Here is a 23,637-nt window from a genome sequence, read left to right on the forward strand (position 1 = left end):
CTTGGTAATCAAACATGTATATTAAGCTGTAGTTGGGATTTGTTTTTTGTTGAGACCAGTGTCCCTTTAAGTTGCTGCCCCTTTTACTTTGTCCCATAGTTCATTTGATTTAGTTTAATCAGTTCATCCAAAAAAGTTGGAAAATCCAGCCCAAGAATAAGTACAAAATGCAATGCACCTGCTAATGATTATCTCCCTCATTAATACTGCACAGTACCTTTACAAGGACAAAGTCTGGTCTGATATTAAGGACACGCAAGAAACACTGGAATGTTTAAGTGCAAAAAGTAAACCTCACGTGAACAGGATACACTCTCCCCAACTGTATTTGTTATGCAACAACGTGAACCTGTAAATGCACAAAAAAATGACCTGGTTGGACCACAGAAGTCAGCTTGCAAAACTTATGGACATTTAGGTAGATTTTGTTGAATCTCGGCTGATAGGCTAACACCCAAGCAAGCACACCCATAGATACACAAATGAGTAGGTGCAATATCTACTATATTCCTCATTTCCGAAGTAGAAATTCAAGGTCCCAAATGTGTCCATCCCAAACTATCATTTAACATGGAGGTTACACTCTAGTTACTTCTCACACAAACACATCATGTCAATTTACAGGAAAAAACAGTGTTGGAAAGTTCATCAATAATTCCACAGAATCAAGTGAAATGAGCGCTCGTCAACTCTCTCTCTATTAGAGAATGGTCTCTACAAAAGAATCACAAGCTCCTAACATGGGTGTCATTTTATGTGACTGAACAAGCTAATTCTCAACCCACAAATCATTGGGCACATGGGGCATGGAAGAAACAGTCTTTAGAATATTATAGAATTAACAGGCATAGTATTATAAACAGCTAGAGGAAGGCCTTATGCTGACTTTGTCCTTTTGGGGAAAAAACATTCTTAGCAACCACACAGTGGTAAACAATGATACCCATGGAAAATAGTGGCATCAGGAATTCTCCTGGTACAGGTTTCCATACTGACATTCTCAAGTCAATAGAATGGCATCTTGTACCCTCTTAATTATATGACTGTGATGATACTGTGCCTCTAAGAGATGTATTTTAGTCATGTTTCTGTGCAAAATGTTTTTAGCAGTCCTTTCCATTTTACCGGTGTTCGTGGGTCTATAACCGGCATCCTGTACAGTTACTGCAACAACATAATTGTTTCTTTTAGCCAGAACATTTGGTTTAATCTGGACCAATGTTGTTCTTTTTTAGTGGTTTTGCAGAGGAGGGCTTGATTAGATTGACTGACAGGCAAGGTATATAGCTATGTAGAGCTTGGCTTACACAGAAAATTCAAAATTGGTTGCTGTTGGGCAGCTGCAGAGAGGTATCCTTTCTGTCTCTGAAGTTTGGATGCTGGGAGCTGCAAGAGACTAAATTTATTTCTCTGCTACTGTTTGGGAACATATCATTCTCTGGAAATTGCTGACCGGATCTCTATCCAGAGGTGTTCAAAGGCTGGAAATTTAACACCCACATAAGCATCCTTGCTTTCTGTTCAAGTTGGTTCTAAAGGAGGGATTTCTGTCTATAGCAGACGCTGCTAAATTGGAGACAGCTGTTAAGAATTTTGTAATGATTAAGCAATTTAATTGGTAAAAGTTATGCTAATTCTTTGTTACATTCTAATTATGTTAAGTAAAGCTTGTTTTGTTTTGAGGAAAACTTCCTAATGAGAATGTTGCATCATACCTGGAGTGAAACACTTTAACTCACTCTAATGCCAAAATCAAATGTAAAAATTGGGGTCTGAGCTAACTGCACAATATACCTTGAGTCTCTGGTCTGGTCCCTAACATGAGTGCCTAGCATGAATTAACAAATGGTACTCCACATGGGATAAGCTAAAAAATAACCAAAGTTAGTGGTGGAGGTGGTGACATCTTGGATACCTGTTCTGTGGTCAATAGCCAGAGCTATCTGAACAAGTAACTGATATTGTATAAACAACAAGCCATAAACATAGTATACTAATGGGTGCTCAGGGGTTAAAGGAGCAGTGCTCAGACAGCTACCTTCTTCAGAGGAAAACCAGGGAAGAATAAGGGAAAACCTGGAGAACGATACTTTGGCTAGAGATCTAAAGGCTGCTAACACAAACAACAGGGATCAACAGTGATCTGCGCCATACATCCATTTATCCTCCAGGATCAGTAAACCAGCCTCACCTGTCACTGGTTCTGTCCTTTTCTCTATCCGCATAGCTTATGTAACATATTAAAGTAATTGCTTCTTAATAAAAAGGGAATGCTCCATCACCCTATTTGGGTAACCTGACAAATCCAACATAGAGGATGTATTTTTTTTCTTTCCTTTCCTTCTAGGGGTTTAAATGATTTTTTTCAAAATTCTGGAACGGTCTCAGTAGATTGGAAGTTTGAAAGTGTCACATTCGAGAGGAAGAGAAAAACAGGGAACTACAAGCCATTCAGCCTAACAGTCATCAGGAAAATGCTGGAATACTATTATTGAGGACGTCTTAACTATGATTCTCTAAATACACTGTATGATCAGACAGTCAACATGTTTTGTTTGAGGCTTTTTGGTATTAAGCCTTTTAATTTGTTACAACTTTGTTCCCTTTAAGTAGCCAGGCCAAGTCACAGAGCTTTTCACAACAGCTGTTTACTGGAGCAACATAGCAAGGACCCTGGAAGCCAGCTAGTGGCCAGAGTACAGAATTCAGGATTACACAAGCAGGTAGTTTCAGATAATTAATATATACCAATCAAGCTACAGGAATTATCTCTATCCGCTTAATTATTGGTTAGGGTTATATCATGCATAAGATACAAATGTTAAAACTAATCACTACCATTGCACACCTGCTTACTTATGATTTCCACTCAGCGTGAGGTTTAATCAGCTATTAGCTAGCTAACCATTGTTACAAGTTATCCTTGACATCCCAGCTTGTCTGGATTTGTAGGTAACAATTACTTTTCCCATGTCCAGATGCCTGATTTAATGATTTTTTTTCAGATGCAAAGGTTAGATAAAAGAATCTATATTCTATGGTTCCTCCCTTGTAACTAGGCCTCAACTCTTGTCTGGGTCAGCTTTAATACTAACCCATGGTTTCTTTCATAGCAGCTTGAAAGATTTTCACGTGTGATTATTAACCCTTTCAGTTTTATTAAAGGAAATAATATTTGACAAGCATATGAACTAGTTTTGAGGCTGTAACGAGTAGGGTCAATAAAATATAAACCAAAAGATGTAGTACACCGGGAGTTTCCAGAAGTAATTCACTAAGGTACTACATGAAGTTAATAAGCAAGATTCCTGAAGTTGAGGATAGTATGTTAGTATGGACAAAGGATTAGTTAACAGACAGAATACAAAGAATAGGCACAACTAGGGTAGCTTCAGAGGGTGGAGAGCTGCAACTAGTGAAGTACTGCAGGAACCAGTGCTAAACGTCAGCTATTTATAATCTGTGACCTGGGTGAAGAGACAGTATAGCATATCTACATTTTCTAATGATACAAAGCTATGAGAGAAATGTAAGCTGCAAGAATGATACAAAGGCTGCTAAGTAGTCTATACTGGTTAAGTAGATAGATGAAGTCTAATGTGGGGAAGTGAGGTTATTCACTTTGGTCACGGTGTAGAAGGGCAGAATACTTTTTAAAAAGGTGTGGAGCTTCTAAACATTGATGCTCAGAGACTTAGTGTGCTCATACAAGCAACACAAACTTAGCATGGGAGAGAGAACCAGCTTTGAAGACCTCAGCTGGAATACCACGTGGGACACTGCATTTGTCATTTTCATTCGATTGCATTTTGTAGCTCTCCCACCAATGGCGATTCACCCATGGATCTGACCACAGGGTAAATGGAGAATATCTGCCGTCACTCTGAATTCACGTTTGACAAAACCATCCTATGAATGAAGGTTCACTTGACTTTGTCTTTAGAACTTCATGACAATTAAGCATATTATTGGATATTTCCAGCTTTCTCTTCCCATCACAAATAGAACAGAATAAGGCCTAGAACAGAATATGGATTTAAACAGAGGCGACAAATTATGTTCAGCAAAGCCAAGGTGATTGATTGAGGAAAAAACAGTAAAGCGCAAAGTCAGAGCAGTGACTTTGACTAAGAAACATATTTAGTATTACAATAAGTAGGGGCATGACTGGGCACCTGAGTCCTGTCCAAAGGACATCTTGTACCATTTGAAAAACCAAATGCTTCTCATGCCCAGGACAACCATGCCAGAAAAACTGTCAGTTGGAGAAACTCGGTCTGGCTTTTACAGCTTGAGCAGCAGGTGGGATCACTGTGGTGCATCCACAAGGCTGAGCACTACATGGTTAACACATTTCAGGAAGTGATCACCCTACAGCTTAAGGATGTGCAGGCAGTGTGGGATTGGGTGACTGTCAAAGAAACAGTGAGAACAAGACAGATAATGAGAATCTGAAGAAGATCTCACTCTCTAAATCTTATTCATTGTGGAGAGATGATGGTGTGGTGGTAACGTCACTGAACTAGTAATTCAGAGGCCCAAAGGCAAAAAAATAGACGAAGGAATTGTTCAATGAAAATGACAAAAGCATTGTCCCATGTGGTATTTTAGCTGAGGAACTATTCAATGACTAATGGTATTTACTACCTCGGGGTCCTTGTGCATGAGTAGCAAAAACCCAGCCTGCAGGTGCAGCAGGTGGTCAGGAAGGCTAATGGGATGCTGGCCTTCATAGCTAGGGGGATTGAATATAAAAGTAGGGAGGTCTTGCTGCAGCTGTATAGGGCATTGGTGAGGCCGCAGCTGGAGTACTGTGTGCAGTTTTGGTCGCCGCACTTACGCAAGGATATTTTGGCCTTGGAGGGAGTGCAGAGGAGGTTTACTAGGCTGATACCGGAGTTGAGGGGGTTGAGCTATGAGGAGAGGCTGAATAAACTAAGCTTGTACTCGTTAGAGTTTAGAAGAATGAGGGGAGATCTCATTGAGACGTATAAGATAATGAATGGGATGGATAGGATAGAGGTGGAGAGACTCTTCCTGCTCAGAAAGGACAGTAGGACTAGGGGGCACAGCCTCAAGATAAAGGGGGGGGGGGGGGGGGGTGCGGTTTAGAACGGAGTTGAGGAGGAACTTCTTCACTCAAAGGGTGGTGAATCTCTGGAATTCTCTGCCCGTTGAAGTGGTGCAGGCTGCCTCGCTAAATATTTTTAAGACGTGAGTTGATGGGTTTTTGATAAGCGAGGGGATTATGGGTTATGGGGAGAGGGCGGGAATGTGGAACTGAGCCACGACAGATCAGCCATGATCTTATTGAATGGCGGGGCAGGCTCGAAGGGCTAGATGGCCTACTCCTGCTTCTATTTCTTATGTTCTTTTGTTACAAGGAGTCCAGTGAATAAGGTGATATGCTGAAGGGGCAGTTTGATGCGTGGAGTAGAAGATAGCTAATGCTGGAACATGGCTTAAACGTGGCAGAAGTGACAGCTCAATCTTCCTGGTGACTAAGTTTTTAAATAGAAGGGAAGGGGTTGCAGTTGCAATATTGGGTCAAAAAAAAAATCAAAGCTGTGAAAGAGATGATATGCCAGAAGGATCATCACGAGGCCGTACGCGCTTAACTGAGCACAAAACTATGCAGTCACTGTTGACGAACAGTAGAAAATGGAAGGGCAAGTATATTGGCAAATTGCTGAAAGTGCAAAATTAATAGAGCAGTTTTCGGAAGGGATTTCAACTACCCTTTTATCTGTAATGAAACCTGTGCAAAAGATAGTTAAAAAAAGCCTACCAATGAATGCTTCTACTTTCTCAGGAGATTAAGGAAATTTGGCATGTCCTCTACAGCTCTCACCAATTTCTACAGATGGACCATAGAAGGCATTCTTTTTGGTTGTATCACAGCTTGGTACGGCTCCTGCTCTGACCAATACTTCATGAAACTACGAAGGGTCACGAACGAAGTTCAGTCTTTCACTCAAACCAGCCTCCCATCCATTGACTCTGTTTACACTTCCTGTTGCCTCAGAAAAGCCGGCAGCATAATTAAGGACATCACGCACCCTGGACATTCTCTCTTCCACTTTCTTCCGTCGGGAAAAAGATACGAAGTCTGAGGTCATGTACCAACCAACTCAAAAACAGCTTCTTCCCTGCTGCCATCAGACTTTTCAATGGACAAATCTCGCTTTAAATTGATCTTTCTCTACACCCTAGCTATGGCTACATTCTGTGCACTCTCCTTTCCTTCTCTATGAATGGTATGCTTTGTCTATATAGTGCACAAGCAATACTTTTCACTATATACTAATACACGTGACAATAATAAATCAAATCAAAATCAAATCAGATAGAGGGTGCCCCCAATAGATAGCAAGCCCAACAAGAGATGGGGCAATTCTGGACTTGGGTTTTTACAGAACGTAGATGAGCCAGTTAGATTTAGAGTAGGTATAGAAAAGACAAAGTTAGACCAAAAGTTTAAAGGCCAATTTTACTCGGCTGCAATATAAATTGGCAAAAAGGGACAAGGGTACAGCAAGCTGAATGCAAATCAGTGGCAGTTTAGTGGGAGATTTTCAAGGGGTTCAAAACAAAAAGTGTGGGCTCCCAAATCTAGACTTTGTAAATGTCAAAAAACATTCAGGGTAGGATAATAGAAATCATAAATAGGGATGGTTATGATCAATGGAGAGCACTCAATACTGTAGAAAGCTAGGAACACAGTGTGCAGGTGAAATTAGAGACAACTAAGAAAGGAAAGAAAAAGCATGAAAAACAGTGGCAAGGAAAATCCAAAGAGGCTTTACAAATTGAAAGAATTAAAGGATAATTATGGGCAGAGTTGGACCTGTAAGAGATCAAAAGTAAAAGGAACCAGTGTGTGGAAGCAGCAGACATGGGCATGGTTCTTAATGAACACGCATCTTCACAAAATTAGGCAGCAATGCAGAGACTAGTTTGGCACATCAAACCTAGCAAGAGCAACTTTAAAAGCCGATTAATTACTATGTCCCGATTAAATCTATCTCAGGCTGGTAAGAGAAACAAGGGAGGAAATGCAGAGGCTCTCGCCATCATTTTCTCATCTCTTTCTACAGACAAAGTGCTAGGTAACTGCTAACAATAAACTGTTACTTAAAAAGGGGGGAAAAGGATAGGTCAATTAGTTGCAGGCCAATTAGACCAACTTTGGTGGTAGGAATATTAGCAGAAAAAATTCTGTGGGGCAGCATGAATTTTCATTTAGAAAGGCATAGATCAAAGACAGTCAGCAAGGATTTGTTAAGGATGGATCATGTCTGATGAATCTAACAAGTTTTTCTTGAGGAGATAACAAGGGCAGTGGACGAGAGTTGTGCATTTGATGTAGATTATATGGATTTTAGCAAGGTTTTTTAACAAGGTCCACACAAAAAATAAACTCTCACAGGAACAAAGGGAAGATGGCAAATTGGACCAAAGGACGAATGAAAAAGGCGGCTTGGGACAAGGAAGAGTGTAGGAGATATTAAATGACAAAGATGTCATGAAACAAAAAGCAATGCGAGTGGTAACAGTTGTAGTAAAGAATCAAAACATTGGTCCAGAGTGATTGTGGACAGCAGGACAACAAGCTCTGCCCAAAAACATGAAAAACAAGATTCAGAGAGCATTTGGCAAAATGGGGGCCAAGGTTCGTTGTCTGAAATCGCATCCCAAAGATTGCAGTGTGCCTAACTGGAAGATGAGGTGCTGTTCTTCGAGCTTGGGCTAAGCTTCACGGGAACATTGCAAAGGGAGGACAGGAATGTGAGCATGAATGTTAGGTGGAGAGTTAAAATATAAAGCAACTGGAAACCTACAGTCATGCTTGCAAATTGAGCAGATTTGTTTTGCAAAGTAGTATTCCAATCTCCCCAATTTAGTCTCCCCAATGTAGAGAGGCTACATGTGAGCACTGAATACAGTTTACTGAACTGAGTGTAAGTAAATCAGTGCGTCACCTGAAGGTGTGCTTGGGACCCTGGATAGTGAGGAGAGAGAACGTAAAGTGGTAGATACTACACCTCATGGGATTGCATGGGAAGGTGACGATTTGTTGAAGGGAGAGGAAAGGGTGAGACCATCTCTGTTACTTAATCTCTCCTGCCCTCTGCTTATCCCCCGATTGTCCCTTTTGTTCTTCCTCCCCCTCCCAGCTTTCAACAGCATCAAGGGCCTGTACTGTGTTGTAATGTACTAAAAACCCATCACATTTTTACTTTCTGAAGTCATTTACTCAAAATGTTCACTGTATTTCTCTCTCCAAAATGCTGCCAGACCTGCTAAGTATTTCCCACACTTAAATATAAGGGATGATTAAATTTGCAAATAATATAGAAGTGTAGACTGCAGGAAGAGACGAATGGACTGGCCAGGTGGGTAGAAAAGCGCAAATGGAATTCAGCTTGTGAGGAATAACAAGGCAAGGGCATATACAATAAATGGTAGAACACAGAAATGTAGAGTAATAGTGGAAACTTGGAGTGCACGTTCAGTGGTCCCTGAAAGTAACAGAACAGGTGGTTAAGTCAGCAGACAGATAATTTTCTTCATTAGACAAGGTACAAGGGCAGGTGGATTATTCAGTCTAGAACTATATAAAATACTAGTTAGGCCACAGCTAGAGTACTGCATATAGTCTGGTTATCACACTGGAGAGGGTACAGAGAAGATTTACAAAGATGTTGTCGGGAATGGAGAATTTTAACTATGAGGAATCATTTAATAAACTCGTGTTTTTTTCTGAGCAGAGAGAAATTGAGAGGAGATTTAGTAGAAGCATATAAAATTATAAGGGACCTAGAAAGAGTTGATAGGAAGGATCTATTTCTCTTGGCAGAGAGACAAGTAATCGGGGGCATAGTTTGAAACTAAGTAGCAGGTAGAACATAGGAGAATTAAATTTTTTCACCCCAGGTGGTGGGGCCTGGAACCCATTGGATTAAAGGGCAGCAGAGGCAGAAGCCCTTGCTCTATCTAAAACATATTTAGATAATGCGGTTGAAGTGTCATCACCAAAAGGACTACAGATCAAAAGCTGGAAAAGTAGGATAAGCTCCTTACTGGCCAACACTGAAACAACAGGTCAAATAGCCACCTTCAATGCCATACATTTTCCATGTTTCTAACCTTATTTACATGCTAATTATTTAAGGTATTTATACTGCTTTTGGTGCTGTTACAAGTATTTTTGCTTTGTAGTGAAGCAACACATCATTGTACTGTAAAATTATTTAGTATATTGTTTAACATGCACAGGAGTTAAAGGTTAAACAATGACTATAACAATTAAACACTGCCACACTGAGCAAAATACACGGCATCAGGATGAACGTCAGGCACCCCTTGATGGCTAATTAGAACAACATAAGTAGGGCCCAATTATCAGGATGCCTACTTAATCTTCTTCCTAAAATTTATTTTATTATGGAGGTAGAATAAGAAATTAATATAAACTGCTTAAAAACAGACTGCCTTTTATATTATCTGAATGTTTGCCAACAGTATAGACTGGCTGCAGCCCACGGTTGCTTTGCCAATGACTTGCAAAATAGAGCAATCAGCATAGCTGAAGCAAAACACATTGCATCTGGAGAGAGTATTAACATCACAAGAGTCAAACAGCTGGCAGAGCTTTACTCTGATCAATAGCCAACTGTGAGAACTTAGTTCCTAACACCCCTCTGCTCCCTTTTTAAATGGCGCACCATGGGCATGCCTGAAAAACTTTTATGAAGACAACACACTACACAATGACCTTGGCAATTAATTATACTGATTTGGACAATTGACTGCATAGTATTTGATACTTCATCCCCTTTGTTAGAATACCAAGTGGTGTCATACAAGGTGCTCCATCCACCCTGTAAAATTAAAAACATTCAAATCTCCACGGTTCAAATGTAGTTTCAATCAGATTGGGTTGAAGTCCTATATTTCCCATCATACTTACATAAAAATGTTAGTTTGACTCAGAGACCAATGTCTGAGTCACTGTGTACTCAAGTAACAATCCAGGACACAAATTTAAATATAGGCTGATTCAAAAGCGCAGTAACAAAAAGGTGCTGCATTGGTAAGAGATGTTGAGCATCAGAAGAGATGTTAAATCAAGGCACCTAATCAGGTGACTGTCCAAGATCTTATGACACTGTTTGAAGAGGCGCTTGCTCTGGCATATCCCATGAACATGAAAAAGACCAATCATTAATTTCAATAATAATTGTTCATGGATATTTGCTGAGCACAGATGGGCTGCTGCATTTTCCTATATGAACAACAACCACAAAGTAATTCACTGACTGTGAAGTGAAAAGTGTTGTTTTTACTGGAAAGCATCAAACCCCCAACCCCAATTACCACTCTTTTGTGGGAAGGAGAATTCTGTAATCTTAAATATTGTTTGAAATTTGTGAATGTTGTCCTTACATTCAGCACTCTTGCTTATTATCTAAATTAAATATTGCTTATTGTATGCAACCTTCGATACGTTTCATTTAGAAGATGTTACCTAAAATTTTCATTTGGGCCATTAGGTCATGGTTCTCAAGGCTTGGAACTATCCCAGTCATTCTTTACTAAACTTCTAACAGTTCTAATATTATTTGGATATCCTCATCACTGATCTGTATGAAGCAAATATATTGCTCTCCTATTCATTCCTCCCCTTTGGTTCCTAATTTTAAAATCTTTCTCCTGTCTCTAGTTTTATTATAGATCCCCAATAGGTACCTTGATTGGCTGTGATGTGGTTAGCAGCTGATTTAGCTTGCCTAATGTCTGTATGGCTCAGCTGACAAATCAAGTCATCAGGGAACATTATTTGTGCATTTTAATTTCATGATGTGATATCTGTATGTAGGAAAATAATTAATCTGTATATTTGTATGCAGGAAAATATAGGGTAGACCATTTGAAATACAAAGGATAAAAACAAAATCAAGATTTTGAGAAGGGATGAATGATTACTGAGTGAGATTTCCTTATCATCTTACTTAATCAAACTCCATGTTCTTTACAGAGATCCCGGTCACAAAATCAACACATCTGTGCAAATTATAAATTCTAATAAGGTCACCAAAAGGATACAAGCTTTTTTGGCTACATAAAATATGCAGTTCGACATCACACAGCTTGACTCACAACCGTCAATGTTGGCCATTTTCAAAATTAAAAATCATCAGTTTAAAGTTACTGAAGAACAGGTGCCCAAAAGTAGTATGTGGCTGGCTTTAAAATTATTTTCTAAAACTTGCCCGAAATTAGTTTCTAGCATTTCGTCTTCAAGTATGACTTTGCTCGGTCAAATGTTTTCACACTCAAATTTTAGTGCTTACATCATAATGAGAATATAAAACAATGAGGAAGTCTTTCCGCAAGGCTACTTTTAAAAAAAAACTTCCATTCACATACTAAAAGAGTAAAATATTCCAAGGTACTTCTCAAATTTGAATGGAGGTCAGGAAGAGTTGGGTTTTGAAAAGGGCTTTAAAAGTAGAAGAAATGAAAGAAGGTAGCAAGGTTTAAGAACAGTTTTGCTGAGCACAAGGGGGCTGTGATGATGCAGAGTTAGGGTTTGGGATATCCAGTTAATCAGGTTAAATGATTGAGGACACGAGGCAAGGCTGCAGGAAGTTTCAACAGCATGGAAGAAGATGATTTTTAAATAAAGTGAAGTGATCAAAAATATTGGGGGGGGGGGGGGGGGGGGTGGTGTTTAACGAGGGCAAGATTGAATAGCACAAATAGTTGTTGCCTAGTGGTTCACTGCATCAATTCAATTCCCTCAAGGTCTGTGTAACATTTCCAAAGTGGGTTCTTTCAACCAGATCAACATTTGCTTTCAAATAGTTCTAAAATCCCTTCTTCAGTTATATATTTTCAAACCAGTGCTAACTGTGGAATAAAATTCCTTTCTCTATTCTCTTCTACAATTATTGCCACACTATGCAACCTATGGTCTTGTTGAACCTGCTTGAACACTCACCTTAGCTTTATCCATCACATTGCTTGCTTGCCCCGTTTCAGCAGCAGCCTCACTTGTAGTTTCTCGCTGCTGCTTGGGAACAGTAAAAAGACTCGAGTCTCCCACGTCAAGGTGAGATAATATTGTATGGGAGCAGGTACACAATGAATGAGTTAGCTTTCGGCCAGAAATAAGGAACGTCTGCAATCCTGTGAAGGAAACAGACAGGATTATCAAATCAAAATGTTATTCCACAATAAATAGGCAACTAGAGTTCAAACATGTTGCAAAAACAAACTGAAATGTGACCCAAAACAAACTGCGCACCATAGAGAAAGGTTCTTTTTTGGTGGGGCAAGCAATGAATTTCTCAAAGCAAAGTCAGTGACATCACTGAGATCTTCAAATTGCTGCCAAAGAAAATAGGTTGCATAATGCAACATGGCTGACTGAGTAGTCTGTTCAGTCCAGGATTTGGATTTGATAATGGTTATAGCAGCCCACAAACATTTTTTATACCAATGAGCAGTTAAAATTCACAAGGTGAAGGAAGCTTTCATTGCCACTGAGCTGAAATAAAAATAGCAATTGTACTAATATGAACACCACAGACCTTTCTTTCCCTTTTAAATGCACCTAATTCAACTCATGGTTTATTTCCTGCTGGCGCTTTTTCTCCCTTTAACATCTAGGAAAGGTGGTGTAAGAATCTGTTTCCCAGACCCACGTCAACATCACACAAACCCACTACTGAAGGGATAATGAGAGTGATCCAGAGGTCTCTGGGATGTTCCATATTCTCTACCAGCAGCCGAGATTCAGAAATCAACAGGCAGAGTAACGAGGAGCTGAACTAACTTTGGAGTACAATCTAGTATATAAAACAAATACTTTAGGAAACAATCATATAACTGAAATTATTTCAATTACCTTGTCTGCTGAACATATTCATTCTCTGGCTGAACAACTTGGTTTCTGAGGCACTTCATCATGTTGAGCATTGGGTGTGGCAGTGGGACAAACAAGTAAGTAGTCTCACAACATCAGGTTAAAGTCCAAGAGGTTTATTTGGAACCACGAGCTGAGCTTTCAGAGTGCTGCACCTTCATCAGGTGAGTACCAAAAATCCAGGGGACTCAGGCTATTTGTGATGATGAGCAAATACAAGCATCCTAAAAGTGGGGCCTTGTACACCCCACTGGTTACCGGGCTCTGGCTATTTCACCAAACAGAAAATCCTTGGTTATGTGACTATCTGCCATCCTGCAGATATGCCCATTTCACCAAAGCCACCTCTGTTTAGTGTCAATATACTTGGTAGCTTTACTTTTCAGGACTGCCACAGATGTAATTTTGTCCTGCCAGGATATACACAAATGCACCAAACAAAGATGCAAATTAATTTCCTGTTAGTTGTAAAATCACTGTTTTACAGCCATACAAGATGCTGAGAACGCTGTTTATAGAACCATCACCTTGATCCAAGAATCAACTCGAGGTTATTCAATGCAACTTTGTGAGTTAGCCAGCAGCTGCTTTCCCCACGTCTATATCAAACTCTGCATCAAGGGATAGATTGTCCGTCACCATGGACGTGAGGCATCAGAATTTGCTAACCATTCCCAATGGAGTGTTATTTAGTGTGATCAACAACACCTTGCATGCTTCCTGCACATCTTTAGACTGTGGGAGGAAACCCATGCAGACAAAGGGAGAATGCGCAAACTCCATTCAGTCACCCAAGGTCAGAATTGAACCCGGATCCCTGGCGCTGTGAGGCAGCAGTTCTATCCATGGTACCAGCATGGGATAAACAAAATACATATGTTTTGTTTTATCCCAGATTTTTATTTCCCTTACTATTTGTCTCCTATAAGCCATTTATCTTAGTGTCAGCATGAGTAGCAGGGGTTACAGGGATAGGGCATGGGTGGGATTGTCATCGGTGCAGGCTTGATGGGCTCAATAGCCTCCTTCTGTACTGTAGGGATTCTTTACTTTCTTGTCATTTTGACAGGGATAACATTACGGGTCATGGACTCATTCAAGTCCACAAGTTTTTGTGGCTGAGTCGCTACAAGGATAAGTAGCTCAGCATTGTAAGCGTGGAGCAGTTCTCTGATCAGACACTGTTTATCTTTGCTTTCAGTCCTGATAAATTAGAGAACTTGCTATCTGATTTAATGTCTAAGTACACTCCATTCATATTTGCAGGAAAGGCAAAGATCAGGAGCATGGAGAAGATGATACCAAATAAGAGTGAGGCTAGCTCAGAGCCTTGTTTTACTCCATTCATTACTTCAAAACTGTCTGAGATGGAGCTGAACTTAATGCACGTTGTCATGTAAAGAGCGAATGAGACCAAGCAGCTTTGATAGCCAATTTTTGCCATTATCTTGCAGAGCCCTGCTCTGCTGATAGTATTGAATGCTTGTGTGATAGCCAAAAGCAAGGTAAAAGGGCATGACCTGCTTGCTACACTTCTCTTATAGCTAACATATGGAGAATTATCATGTCCACAGCAGATCCAGCATTGTGTTGAAACTGCATTATGCTTATGGGTATGTTCAGTTTGCAAGTAGTTGGAGTATTTTAAGAAAGATCCTAACAAAAGCTTTCCCAGCGACACTGAGGAGTGAGATGCCTCCTCAGAAGTTGGGAATCTCTTCCGTTGCCTTTGATTTTGAATAGTGTTTTTGATTTTGGATTCACAGAACCCATGAATCACAGATTCTATCTTTCAACAGTTCCTCTCAAATTTCAGTTTTTTGGGCAATATGCAAGTGGGAATACAAGGAAGTTTTTTTTTTAATGCTGTGAGTGGTAATGACCTGGAATGCATTCCCACAAGGCTGGTGGAAGTGGAGATGATCGATGATTTCAGAACGAAAGTGGAATGGTACTTCAGAGAAGTAAACTTGGGGCTTCTATCTGTTAGTACGTTAAATACAAGTATTTAAATATATGCTCATGCTAACATGTATGACAGCACAGGAAGATCGGAATATCATGTAATTCAGTTCTCTTGCAGTCATTAGCACGTGCAAGCTAAGGTAACAAGTCTCCGCTAAACCTCTGTTTAACCTCTAGGTCTGCCTTTCAGCTTCATCTGTATTCATTTGGAAAGGAATAATATAACATGGTGGCAGTCATAGTCAGCAAAAAGCCTTGAGCAGCAGCTGAAAATTACAATTCAAGTCAGGACTCTTAGCTGAAGCACTGCAATTGGATCACAGTTCTCACACCAGTACAAGTAGAAGTTGCCAGCAATTTTGACACACTGCTGAGAGATTTCCCCTACCCCCAGAGTCACCAAGACAAAAAAAGAAATCAATGGCAGTTTCAGCTGCAGACATCAGTGCAGCTTTGTGTTTTCATATTGTTCTTTCCTGCCATCATTGCAACTGAAAGAAATCTCACAACACCAGCTTAAAGTCCAACAGGTTTATTTATAGCAAAAGCCACAAGCTTTCGGAACAGGCTGTCCGTTCGTCAGGTGAGTGGAAGTTCTGATCACAACAGGGCACAAAGACACAAACTCAATTTACATGAATAATGATTAGAATGCGAGTCTTTACACCTAATCAAGTCTTAAAGGTACAGACAATGTGAGTGGAGAGAGCATTAAGAACAGGTTAAAAGGATGTGTTTTGTTTCCAGACAGGAAAGTTAGTGAGATTTTGCAAGTCCAGGCAAGTTGTGGGGGTTACAGATAATATGACATGAACCCAAGATCCCAGTTGAGGCTGTCCTTCTGTGTGCAGAACTTGGCTATCAGTGTCTGCTCAGCAACTCTGCGCTGTCGTGTGTCGTGAAGGCCGCCTTGGAAAACGCTACAGGCCTAGTCTCCTCAATCTTTCTACAAAGGACAATCCCACTATCTCAAGAATTAGTCTGGTGAATTGCCTTTGCACTCTGGTCCTTCCTTGGGTTGAGAGACGAAACTGCATACCATGCTCCAGGTATAGTCTCACCAAGGCTCTATTCAACTGCATCAAGACTTCTTTAAAAATCCAAAACCCCATCCAGAGGTTCTCTCTTATCTATTCCTACTAGCAACATCTTCAAAACACCAATAGGTTTGTCAAACAAGATTTCCCTTTCATACATCTATCTTGACTCTGCTAAATCTCAACATTATTGTTTCAGTGCCTGGTTATCATGTATTTTGAAACTGATTCTAGCTATTTTCCTACTACTGATGTCAGGCCAACAGACCTGTATGGTCCCTGTTTTCTCTCTCACTCATTTCTTAAACGGTGGGGTCACATTTGCTACCTTCCAATCTGCAGAAACATTCTAGAATTCATTGAGCTTTGAAAGATTGTCAACAATACATGCACTATCTTTATAACCACTTCTTTCAACACTCTAGGATGTAGATCATAATGTTGAGGAGTTTTATCAACTTCCAGTCCCATTAATTTTTCAAGCACTTATTTTTTAAAAAAGCTAATACCTTTAGTCCTCATTGACTAGTCTGTAGGCTCTCCAATATTTCAGGGAAGTTTTTGTATATTTTTCTATGAAGACTGTTATGGGTCAGGTTAGAAACTCCAAAGTACTTCACGGAGACCATCCAAACCATAAGTTTTGCATCTTGAATTTAGCTAGGGTAAGCAGGATTTGTTTCACATCAGGAATGATTCAACAACCCACTCGAGAGCTTTTATTAAACAAAGTTTATTTAAGAATATAGTTAACATGTATAGAAAGAAAATTAGCAATACCTTTTAACAATTACAAACAAAAAAAGAAAACAACCACAATAATGTATTAACCCTTAATTGAACATTAAGGCTGTTCAACAAACCAAAACCTTTCATGGACAAAACCTTTTTAACAGGCTTAACACAGCATACATTAAAACCTCACTTGATAAGAGTCTTTTTGAAGGCTGCACTTTCCTTCCAGAAGGCAAAAACATGCCCTAAGATAACCAGCAGAATTTCTACATAGCATAGGGAGACAGAGACTTCAACTTCTTTCTTCCTTGATGCCCCTGCTAAAACTAGCAACTAAACTCCAATTTTAGAACTCTCAAAATTGAAGCCTTAAACTCACAGGAAATAAAACAAAAACTGTCCAAAAACAATGGATTTTTCTCTTTACAATGCAATATCGTAAACTAATCCACAGTAAACAGAAACAATCCTACTTAAGCAGCAATAAAAGGACAATTCCAGTCAAGTTGGCAACAATGACATCACCGATGCTGTGAACTAAGAAACTACTGAACCTGACACTGAAGAAATCATGATTTTTTTAAAAAAATCACTTAAAGGTACTCTAACATCACAAGATAAAGTGTTTATTTAGTTTCTCTGCCATTTCCTTAGTACCATTTATAAATTCTCCATGCCCTATCTGTAATGAGTCTATGGACTTCAACATGGATAAATGTGTAGTGGTCCATTTTGACAGGACCAATGGGATGCAGGCGTACAATATCAAGGGTAGGAGTCTTAGCTGTGTTGAAGAGCAGAAGGATCTTGGGGTCCGGGTACATAGGACTCTTAGATCGGCCTTGCAGGTGGAGGATGTGGTCAAGGAGGCATATGGTGTACTGGCCTTCATTAATCGAGGGATTGAGTTTAGGAGTCGGGAGGTAATGCTGCAACTTTATAAGACCCTTGTCAGACCCACTTGGAGTACTGCGCGCAGTTCTGGTTGCCTCACTACAGGAAGGATGTGGAAGCTATTGAGAGGGTGCAGAGGAGATTTACAAGGATGTTACCTGGATTGGGAGGCATGCCTTATGAAGGTAGGTTGAGGGAGCTAGGTCTTTTCTCCCTGGAGAGACGAAGGTTGAGAGGCGACCTGGTAGAGGTTTATAAAATGTTGAGAGGAATATTTAGGGTGGATTCTCGGAGGCTATTTCCCAGGGCTGAAATGGTCGCTACAAGAGGACACAGGTTTAAGGTGCTAGGAAGCAAGTACAGAGGGAATGTTAGGGGTAAGTTTTTCACTCAGAGGGTGGTGAGTGAGTGCAATCGGCTGCCGTCGGTAGTGGTAGAGGCGAACTCGCTGGGGTCTTTTAAAAGACTTCTGGATGACTATATGGGATCTAATGGGATTGGGAATTACAGATAGTTCTATGGCTTGGTAGGTATAGAGGTGATCGGCACAACTTGTGGGCCGAAGGGCCTGTTTGTGCTATAGTGTTCTATGTTCACTCACCTTTTTCTTTTTACACACCTATAGAAGCTTTTACAATCTGTTTTTAGTTCTTCACTAGTTTTCTTCAATATTCTATTCTCTCATCAATTTCTTGGCTCTCCTTTGCTGAATTTTAAAAAGCTTCCAAACCTCAGGCTTAAAACGTTTTTTGGCAAGTTTTACCTCCCTCTCCCTTTGATCTAATAGAATCCTCGCCATGGTTGGACACCTCAAAGAAAATTACATCACAGGAACTGGCCCTTCGGCCCTTCACGCCTGCACCGACCATGCTGCCCAACTTAACTAAAACCCTCTACCCTTCCATGGACCATCTCCCTCTATTCCCATCCTATTCATGTACTTATTACAACACCCCCTTAAAAATCACTATCATATTTGTTTCCACTACCTCTCCTGGCAATGGGTTCCAGGCACCCACTACTGTGTAAAAAAATCTGCCTTCTTCAAACCTTGCCCCTCGCATCTTAAACCTGTGCCCCCTAGGAATTGACTCTTCCACCCTGGGAAAAAGCTTCTGACTATCCACTCTGTTCATGCCTCTCAATCTTGTAGACTTCTATCAGGTCGCCCCTCAACCTCCATCACTCCAGTGAGAATAAACCAGGTTTCTCCAACCTCTCCTCATAGCTAATGCCTTCCATACCTGGCAACATCCTGGTAACTCTTTTCTGTATCCTCTCCAAAGCCTCCACATCCTTCTGGTACTGTGGTGACCAGAATTGAACACTGTATTCCAAGTGTGGCCTAACTAAAGTTCTATAAAACTGCAACATGATGTGCCAATTTTTGAACTCAACACCCCAGCTAACGAAGGCAAGCATGCCATATGCCTTCTTGACTACCTTCTCCACCTGCATTGCCACTTTGTGACCTATGTATCCGTACACCCAGATTCCTCTGCCTATCAATACTCTAAAGGGTTCTGCCATTTATTGTATATTTCCAATCTGTATTAGACCTTCCAAAATGCATTACCTCACATTCCTTTTAAAGTATAAAGTATCAGCAGGGGTAGCGTAAAGTTGTTGCAAATTATGTTTTAAATCTTTAAATGCTAATCATTGTCTTTCTATCCTTAATATCTTTAATGTTGTTTCCCAATCTACTTCTACCATTCTGTCCCTCCCAAAATGCATCACCTCACACTTTCCACGGTTAAATTCCATTTGCCATTTCTCCCACACCAATCTTGAAGCCACTCATTTAAACGTATCTCTCTAATGTATCCTAAGCCAATTTGCTCATGGCTCAAAGATTACCAATAAGGTTCAGTTAATTTAGTCCCTAGCTGCTCGTATTCTAAGCACATCCTTTCTACTCCTATCTATGTTGTTGATGCCAACAGGGACCACATCCACTGGATCCTCCTCCCACTGCCAACACTCACCCACTTCAAGTTTGTCTCCAGCCCAGAATAGATGTCCCCTCTGGGCAGACAACCAGTCTTCTGGACTCCTGCTCCTGGCTTCAGAGAACTGCGCCCATCTCCCTAACTACTTACACATTCTTGTTAGCTCTCCCCACTTGAACTGGTTTCTATATTACAGTGTCATGCTCAATTTGCTCATCCACTTACAGTCCTATCTGGATTAGACCTTCCAAAATGCATCATCTCTCACTACCTCTCCTGCTGACATTTTATACTTTAAAAGGAACGTAAATTTATTGCAAATCATGTTTTAAATGCTAGCCATTGTCTTTCTAGCCTTAATACAGTCTACATGCACCACAAACATGCTGGACAATTGCAAGAGTAAGACTCTTCCGTTTCTACCTTCTCGATCCCCTTACTTGCCTCACTTGCAGTCACACCTTTCTGTCCCTAACTACAGGCCAAAACAGAAGACTCTTAAGGGACATGACAATCTCCTAGAACAAAGTATCCACGTAACATTCTCTCTCCCTGTTGTGTTGCCAGGTCCACCACTCAGCCTTCAGTTTAATGACCAAGTTTAAGCTCTTCAGGCCAAACTGCAAATGTGTTTGCCCTGGATCTCACTGATAGCCAGAAGCTCTTACATCTGCATTTTCCCCCACAGTCCAAAGATGTGTGGGTTATGGGGATTAGCCATGCTAAATTGATTCTAGTGTCAGGGCGATTAGCAGGATAAATGTGTGGGATTTTGGGAATAGGGCCAGGGTGGAATTGTAATTGGTACAGATTTAATGGGCTAAATGGCACTGTGGCTAGCACTGTTTCCGTTTTTATGGGCTGGAATGACAGTTAATGAGCAGCACAAAATAATTTTATTTTCCAGAATTATTGTATTTCAATAGATGTTTCTGCATCCCAATAATTTGGTCTGTCGGATAATTTAGTCCTCAGTCTGTTACAATTCCAGATGGTTTTGACCATCTCCGATTAAACTCATCTCCAAACTCTGTCACCTGGGGCTCAGGTCCTCCCTCTGCAACTGGATCCTGAACTTCCTAACTCAGACTACTATCAGTAAAGATAGGCAATAACATCTCTACAATCATCCTCAATACCGGTGGCCCACAAGGCTGTGTTGTCAGCCCTCCACTATACTCCTTATATACCTACGACTGTGTGGCCAAATTCCCCTCCAACTCAATTTTCATAGTGGGTCGGATCTCAAAGAATGACAACACTGAGTGCAGGAATGAGAGTGAGGATCTGATGAACTGGTACAACAACGATAAGTTCTCCCTCAATGTCAACAAAACGAAGGTGATAGTCAACGACTTCAGGAAGCATAGTGGAGAACATGCCGGGGGGGCGGGGGGGGGGGGGGGGGGGGGGGGGGGGTGAATGGTCGAGAGTTTTAAGTTTTTAGGTGTCCAGATTACAAACCTGTCCTAGTTCCACCCCCCCGCATGCTGACACGGTAGTTAAGTAAGCTCACTAATGCCTCTACTTTCTCAGAAGACTAAGGAAATGTAGCATGTTGGCTATGACTTACCAACTTTTACAGATGCACTATAGAAAGCATCCTTTCTGGTTATATCGCAGCTTGGTATGGCTCCTGCTCTGTCCTAGACCGCAAGAAACTTCAAAGGATCGTGAATGAAGCTCAGTCCATCACGCAAACCAGGCTCCCATCCATTCGATTACTGCTGCCTCGGAAAAGCAGCCAGCATAATTAAGGACCCTACGCACCCTGGACATACTCTTCCACTAGGAAAAAGATATAAATCTGAGGTCACGTACCCACCAACTCAAGAACAGTTTCTGCCCTGCTGCCATCACACTTTTGAATTAATCTACCTCACACTAAGTTGATGTTTCTCTACACCCTAGCTATGACTGTAATACTACATCCTTTTCTTCTGTTTAAGCTGTATGCACTGTCTGTATAGCATGCAAGAAACAATACTTTTCACTGTATACTAATACATGTGACAATAATAAACCAAATCAGTAACATGATGCCTCCAAAATGCTTTCAATTCTAGATTTGGTTTGCAAGTAATTTCTGCAAACTCAAAGAACGGAATGGCAAAACTGTAACAATCACATTCCCAACCATAGCAAACAAATGGTCACGGTGGTGCAACAGAAATCTTTTTGTTGAAATGACAACTTGCATCACAAGTGCCCTATTCAACTGAAGATCCAATAAATGCATCAAGAGCACAACGGATGATTAATTCATTTTGAGACAAAAACAGAAGATGCTGGAAAATCTCAAGTCTGACAGCATCGATGGAGAGAGTATAGAGCCAACGTTTCGAGTCTGGCTGACCCTTCATGAGAACTGATTGTTTTGATTTCTTTCCCAATTGCATCTTATCCTGTCAACATCTGCAAAGCTGCTACTGACTTAACCAAAATATAAAACTGCCTACCTGATTCTGTGCCACAACTGTCAAGGAAAAACAAAACATTTAAAATCTACATCGAAGTACGATATAATTATAAATTGTTTGATACTTTTGTTAGTTACAGCAAAGTGCATTTTTGGAGTTACTCCATGATCACAGCTATTGGACTGCACAATCTTTCATGGAAAGGAAAGTTCAAATGGCAGCCCAGTGCACACTATTCAGAAAAATTCAGACCAGTTTGACAATCAAGACACTCAATTTCATTAATCTTAATGTCTCCATCCTTAGATTTACATGTTTCATTAATTCTTCTTCTGCCAGTTTACTGATTAACTAAAGTCTTCCTCTAATTTTGCCCATTGATATATTCAACTTTGAGGCAAGCAGCTCTAACACCTCCAATGGAGAATAAGCCACAGAATTCAAACATTAAACAAGGTCTGACACTTGCCATAAAGGTGGAGTGAAAATAAATAAAGGAGGAGGAAAGAAACAGAAAGCAAAGCATTTGATGGTCTCAGGATGTCACAAACTGTGGTGGTGAGGGAGGTCAGGAGCAGAGGGGTAGTTTGTCTAGTTCTACATGTTTCTGAATTATGTACTATGGAAAAGAAATCTGCACTAAAAAAGAGTGGAGATCGACAATAGGCATCTACTCAGTGTTGTCATCTTTTTCCATGAAGAACATCGGAACTTTTCATGATCCAAATTGGGTCAAGCAGGGTTGCATGCTGACACTGACTCTTTAGCATATTCTTCCCTTTGCTGATGTCATATGCCTTTGGTTCATCTATAAAAGATAGAGTTATAGAGCAGTACTGACAAGCAGTTCAGACTTGTTCACTTGAAATTCAAGACAAAAATTGTACCACGTTTTCAATGCTGTGCTGATGATGCCACAATAGCATTCCAAGCAAAAAAGTCAACGGCAAATGGACAAATTCCCTCATGTTCTGACAGAGTTTGATTTGACCATTAGCTTTGGGAAGACAAAATAAAATGGTCCTGGATGTTGTCAATGATGATTGGTGGTATAGCAATGTACCAGTGTGGATTAATAGTTTCGCATATCTAGGTTCTACAATCACCAAACTGCCACTTGGTGCTGACATTAACATGCACATTGCAAAAGCTGCGGCCGTTGTGTGTCCAGGCTGAGAGAGAGGTTTGAAAAATCAGCAACCTGACCAAACACATCAAACTGCAAGTCTATGAAGTCTGCATTCTTGCTACACTTTTCTACATTAGTGAGACAAGGATAACATACAAAGTCAGAAGAAAAAATAAGGTTGAATAATTCTCATCTCTGCTGTCTCAGATGTATTGTTGGCATTGCTTAGTGAAATGTCACCAACTCAAGATGTTATGGAGCATGTTAATTCCATTAGCATACTCAGACATCTGCATTATCCCAGACATGTGCTACAACCATTTATCCAAAGACCTTCTATACAGTGAACTGTCCGCAGGGTTACAACCTCTATTTATACTTTGGCTCCAGGAACACAAAAGATGCTGTGTTGGAAGCAACACTCTGTGGTCTAATGCAGAGGGTCAGACTATTGGCCCTGTCTGGTTTGTTCACATGCTATACAACAGCAGTGCTGGCGACCTGAAGATACTCAAGTTTTCCCCCAATACCAAAATCTGAAAGTGTTCGGATGGTGAAATGCTATGCTCGC

General features: G+C 40.5%; 1 protein-coding gene across 2 annotated transcripts in view; it reads right to left on the bottom strand.

The window, feature by feature from the left end:
- Positions 1-23,637, bottom strand: part of adcy9b (adenylate cyclase 9b) — a 134,990-nt gene that overhangs the window by 29,733 nt on the left and 81,620 nt on the right. For both annotated transcript variants that reach the window (XM_080206736.1, XM_080206735.1), the window contains exon 2: positions 12,008-12,195. In XM_080206736.1, coding sequence (XP_080062862.1) covers positions 12,008-12,195 — 188 coding nt within the window. The remainder of the gene's footprint in view (positions 1-12,007; positions 12,196-23,637) is intronic.

The sequence above is a fragment of the Carcharhinus amblyrhynchos genome, chromosome 18 (assembly GCF_965287045.1).
Source record: "Carcharhinus amblyrhynchos chromosome 18, sCarAmb.v2.hapA, whole genome shotgun sequence".
NCBI lineage: Eukaryota > Metazoa > Chordata > Chondrichthyes > Carcharhiniformes > Carcharhinidae > Carcharhinus > Carcharhinus amblyrhynchos.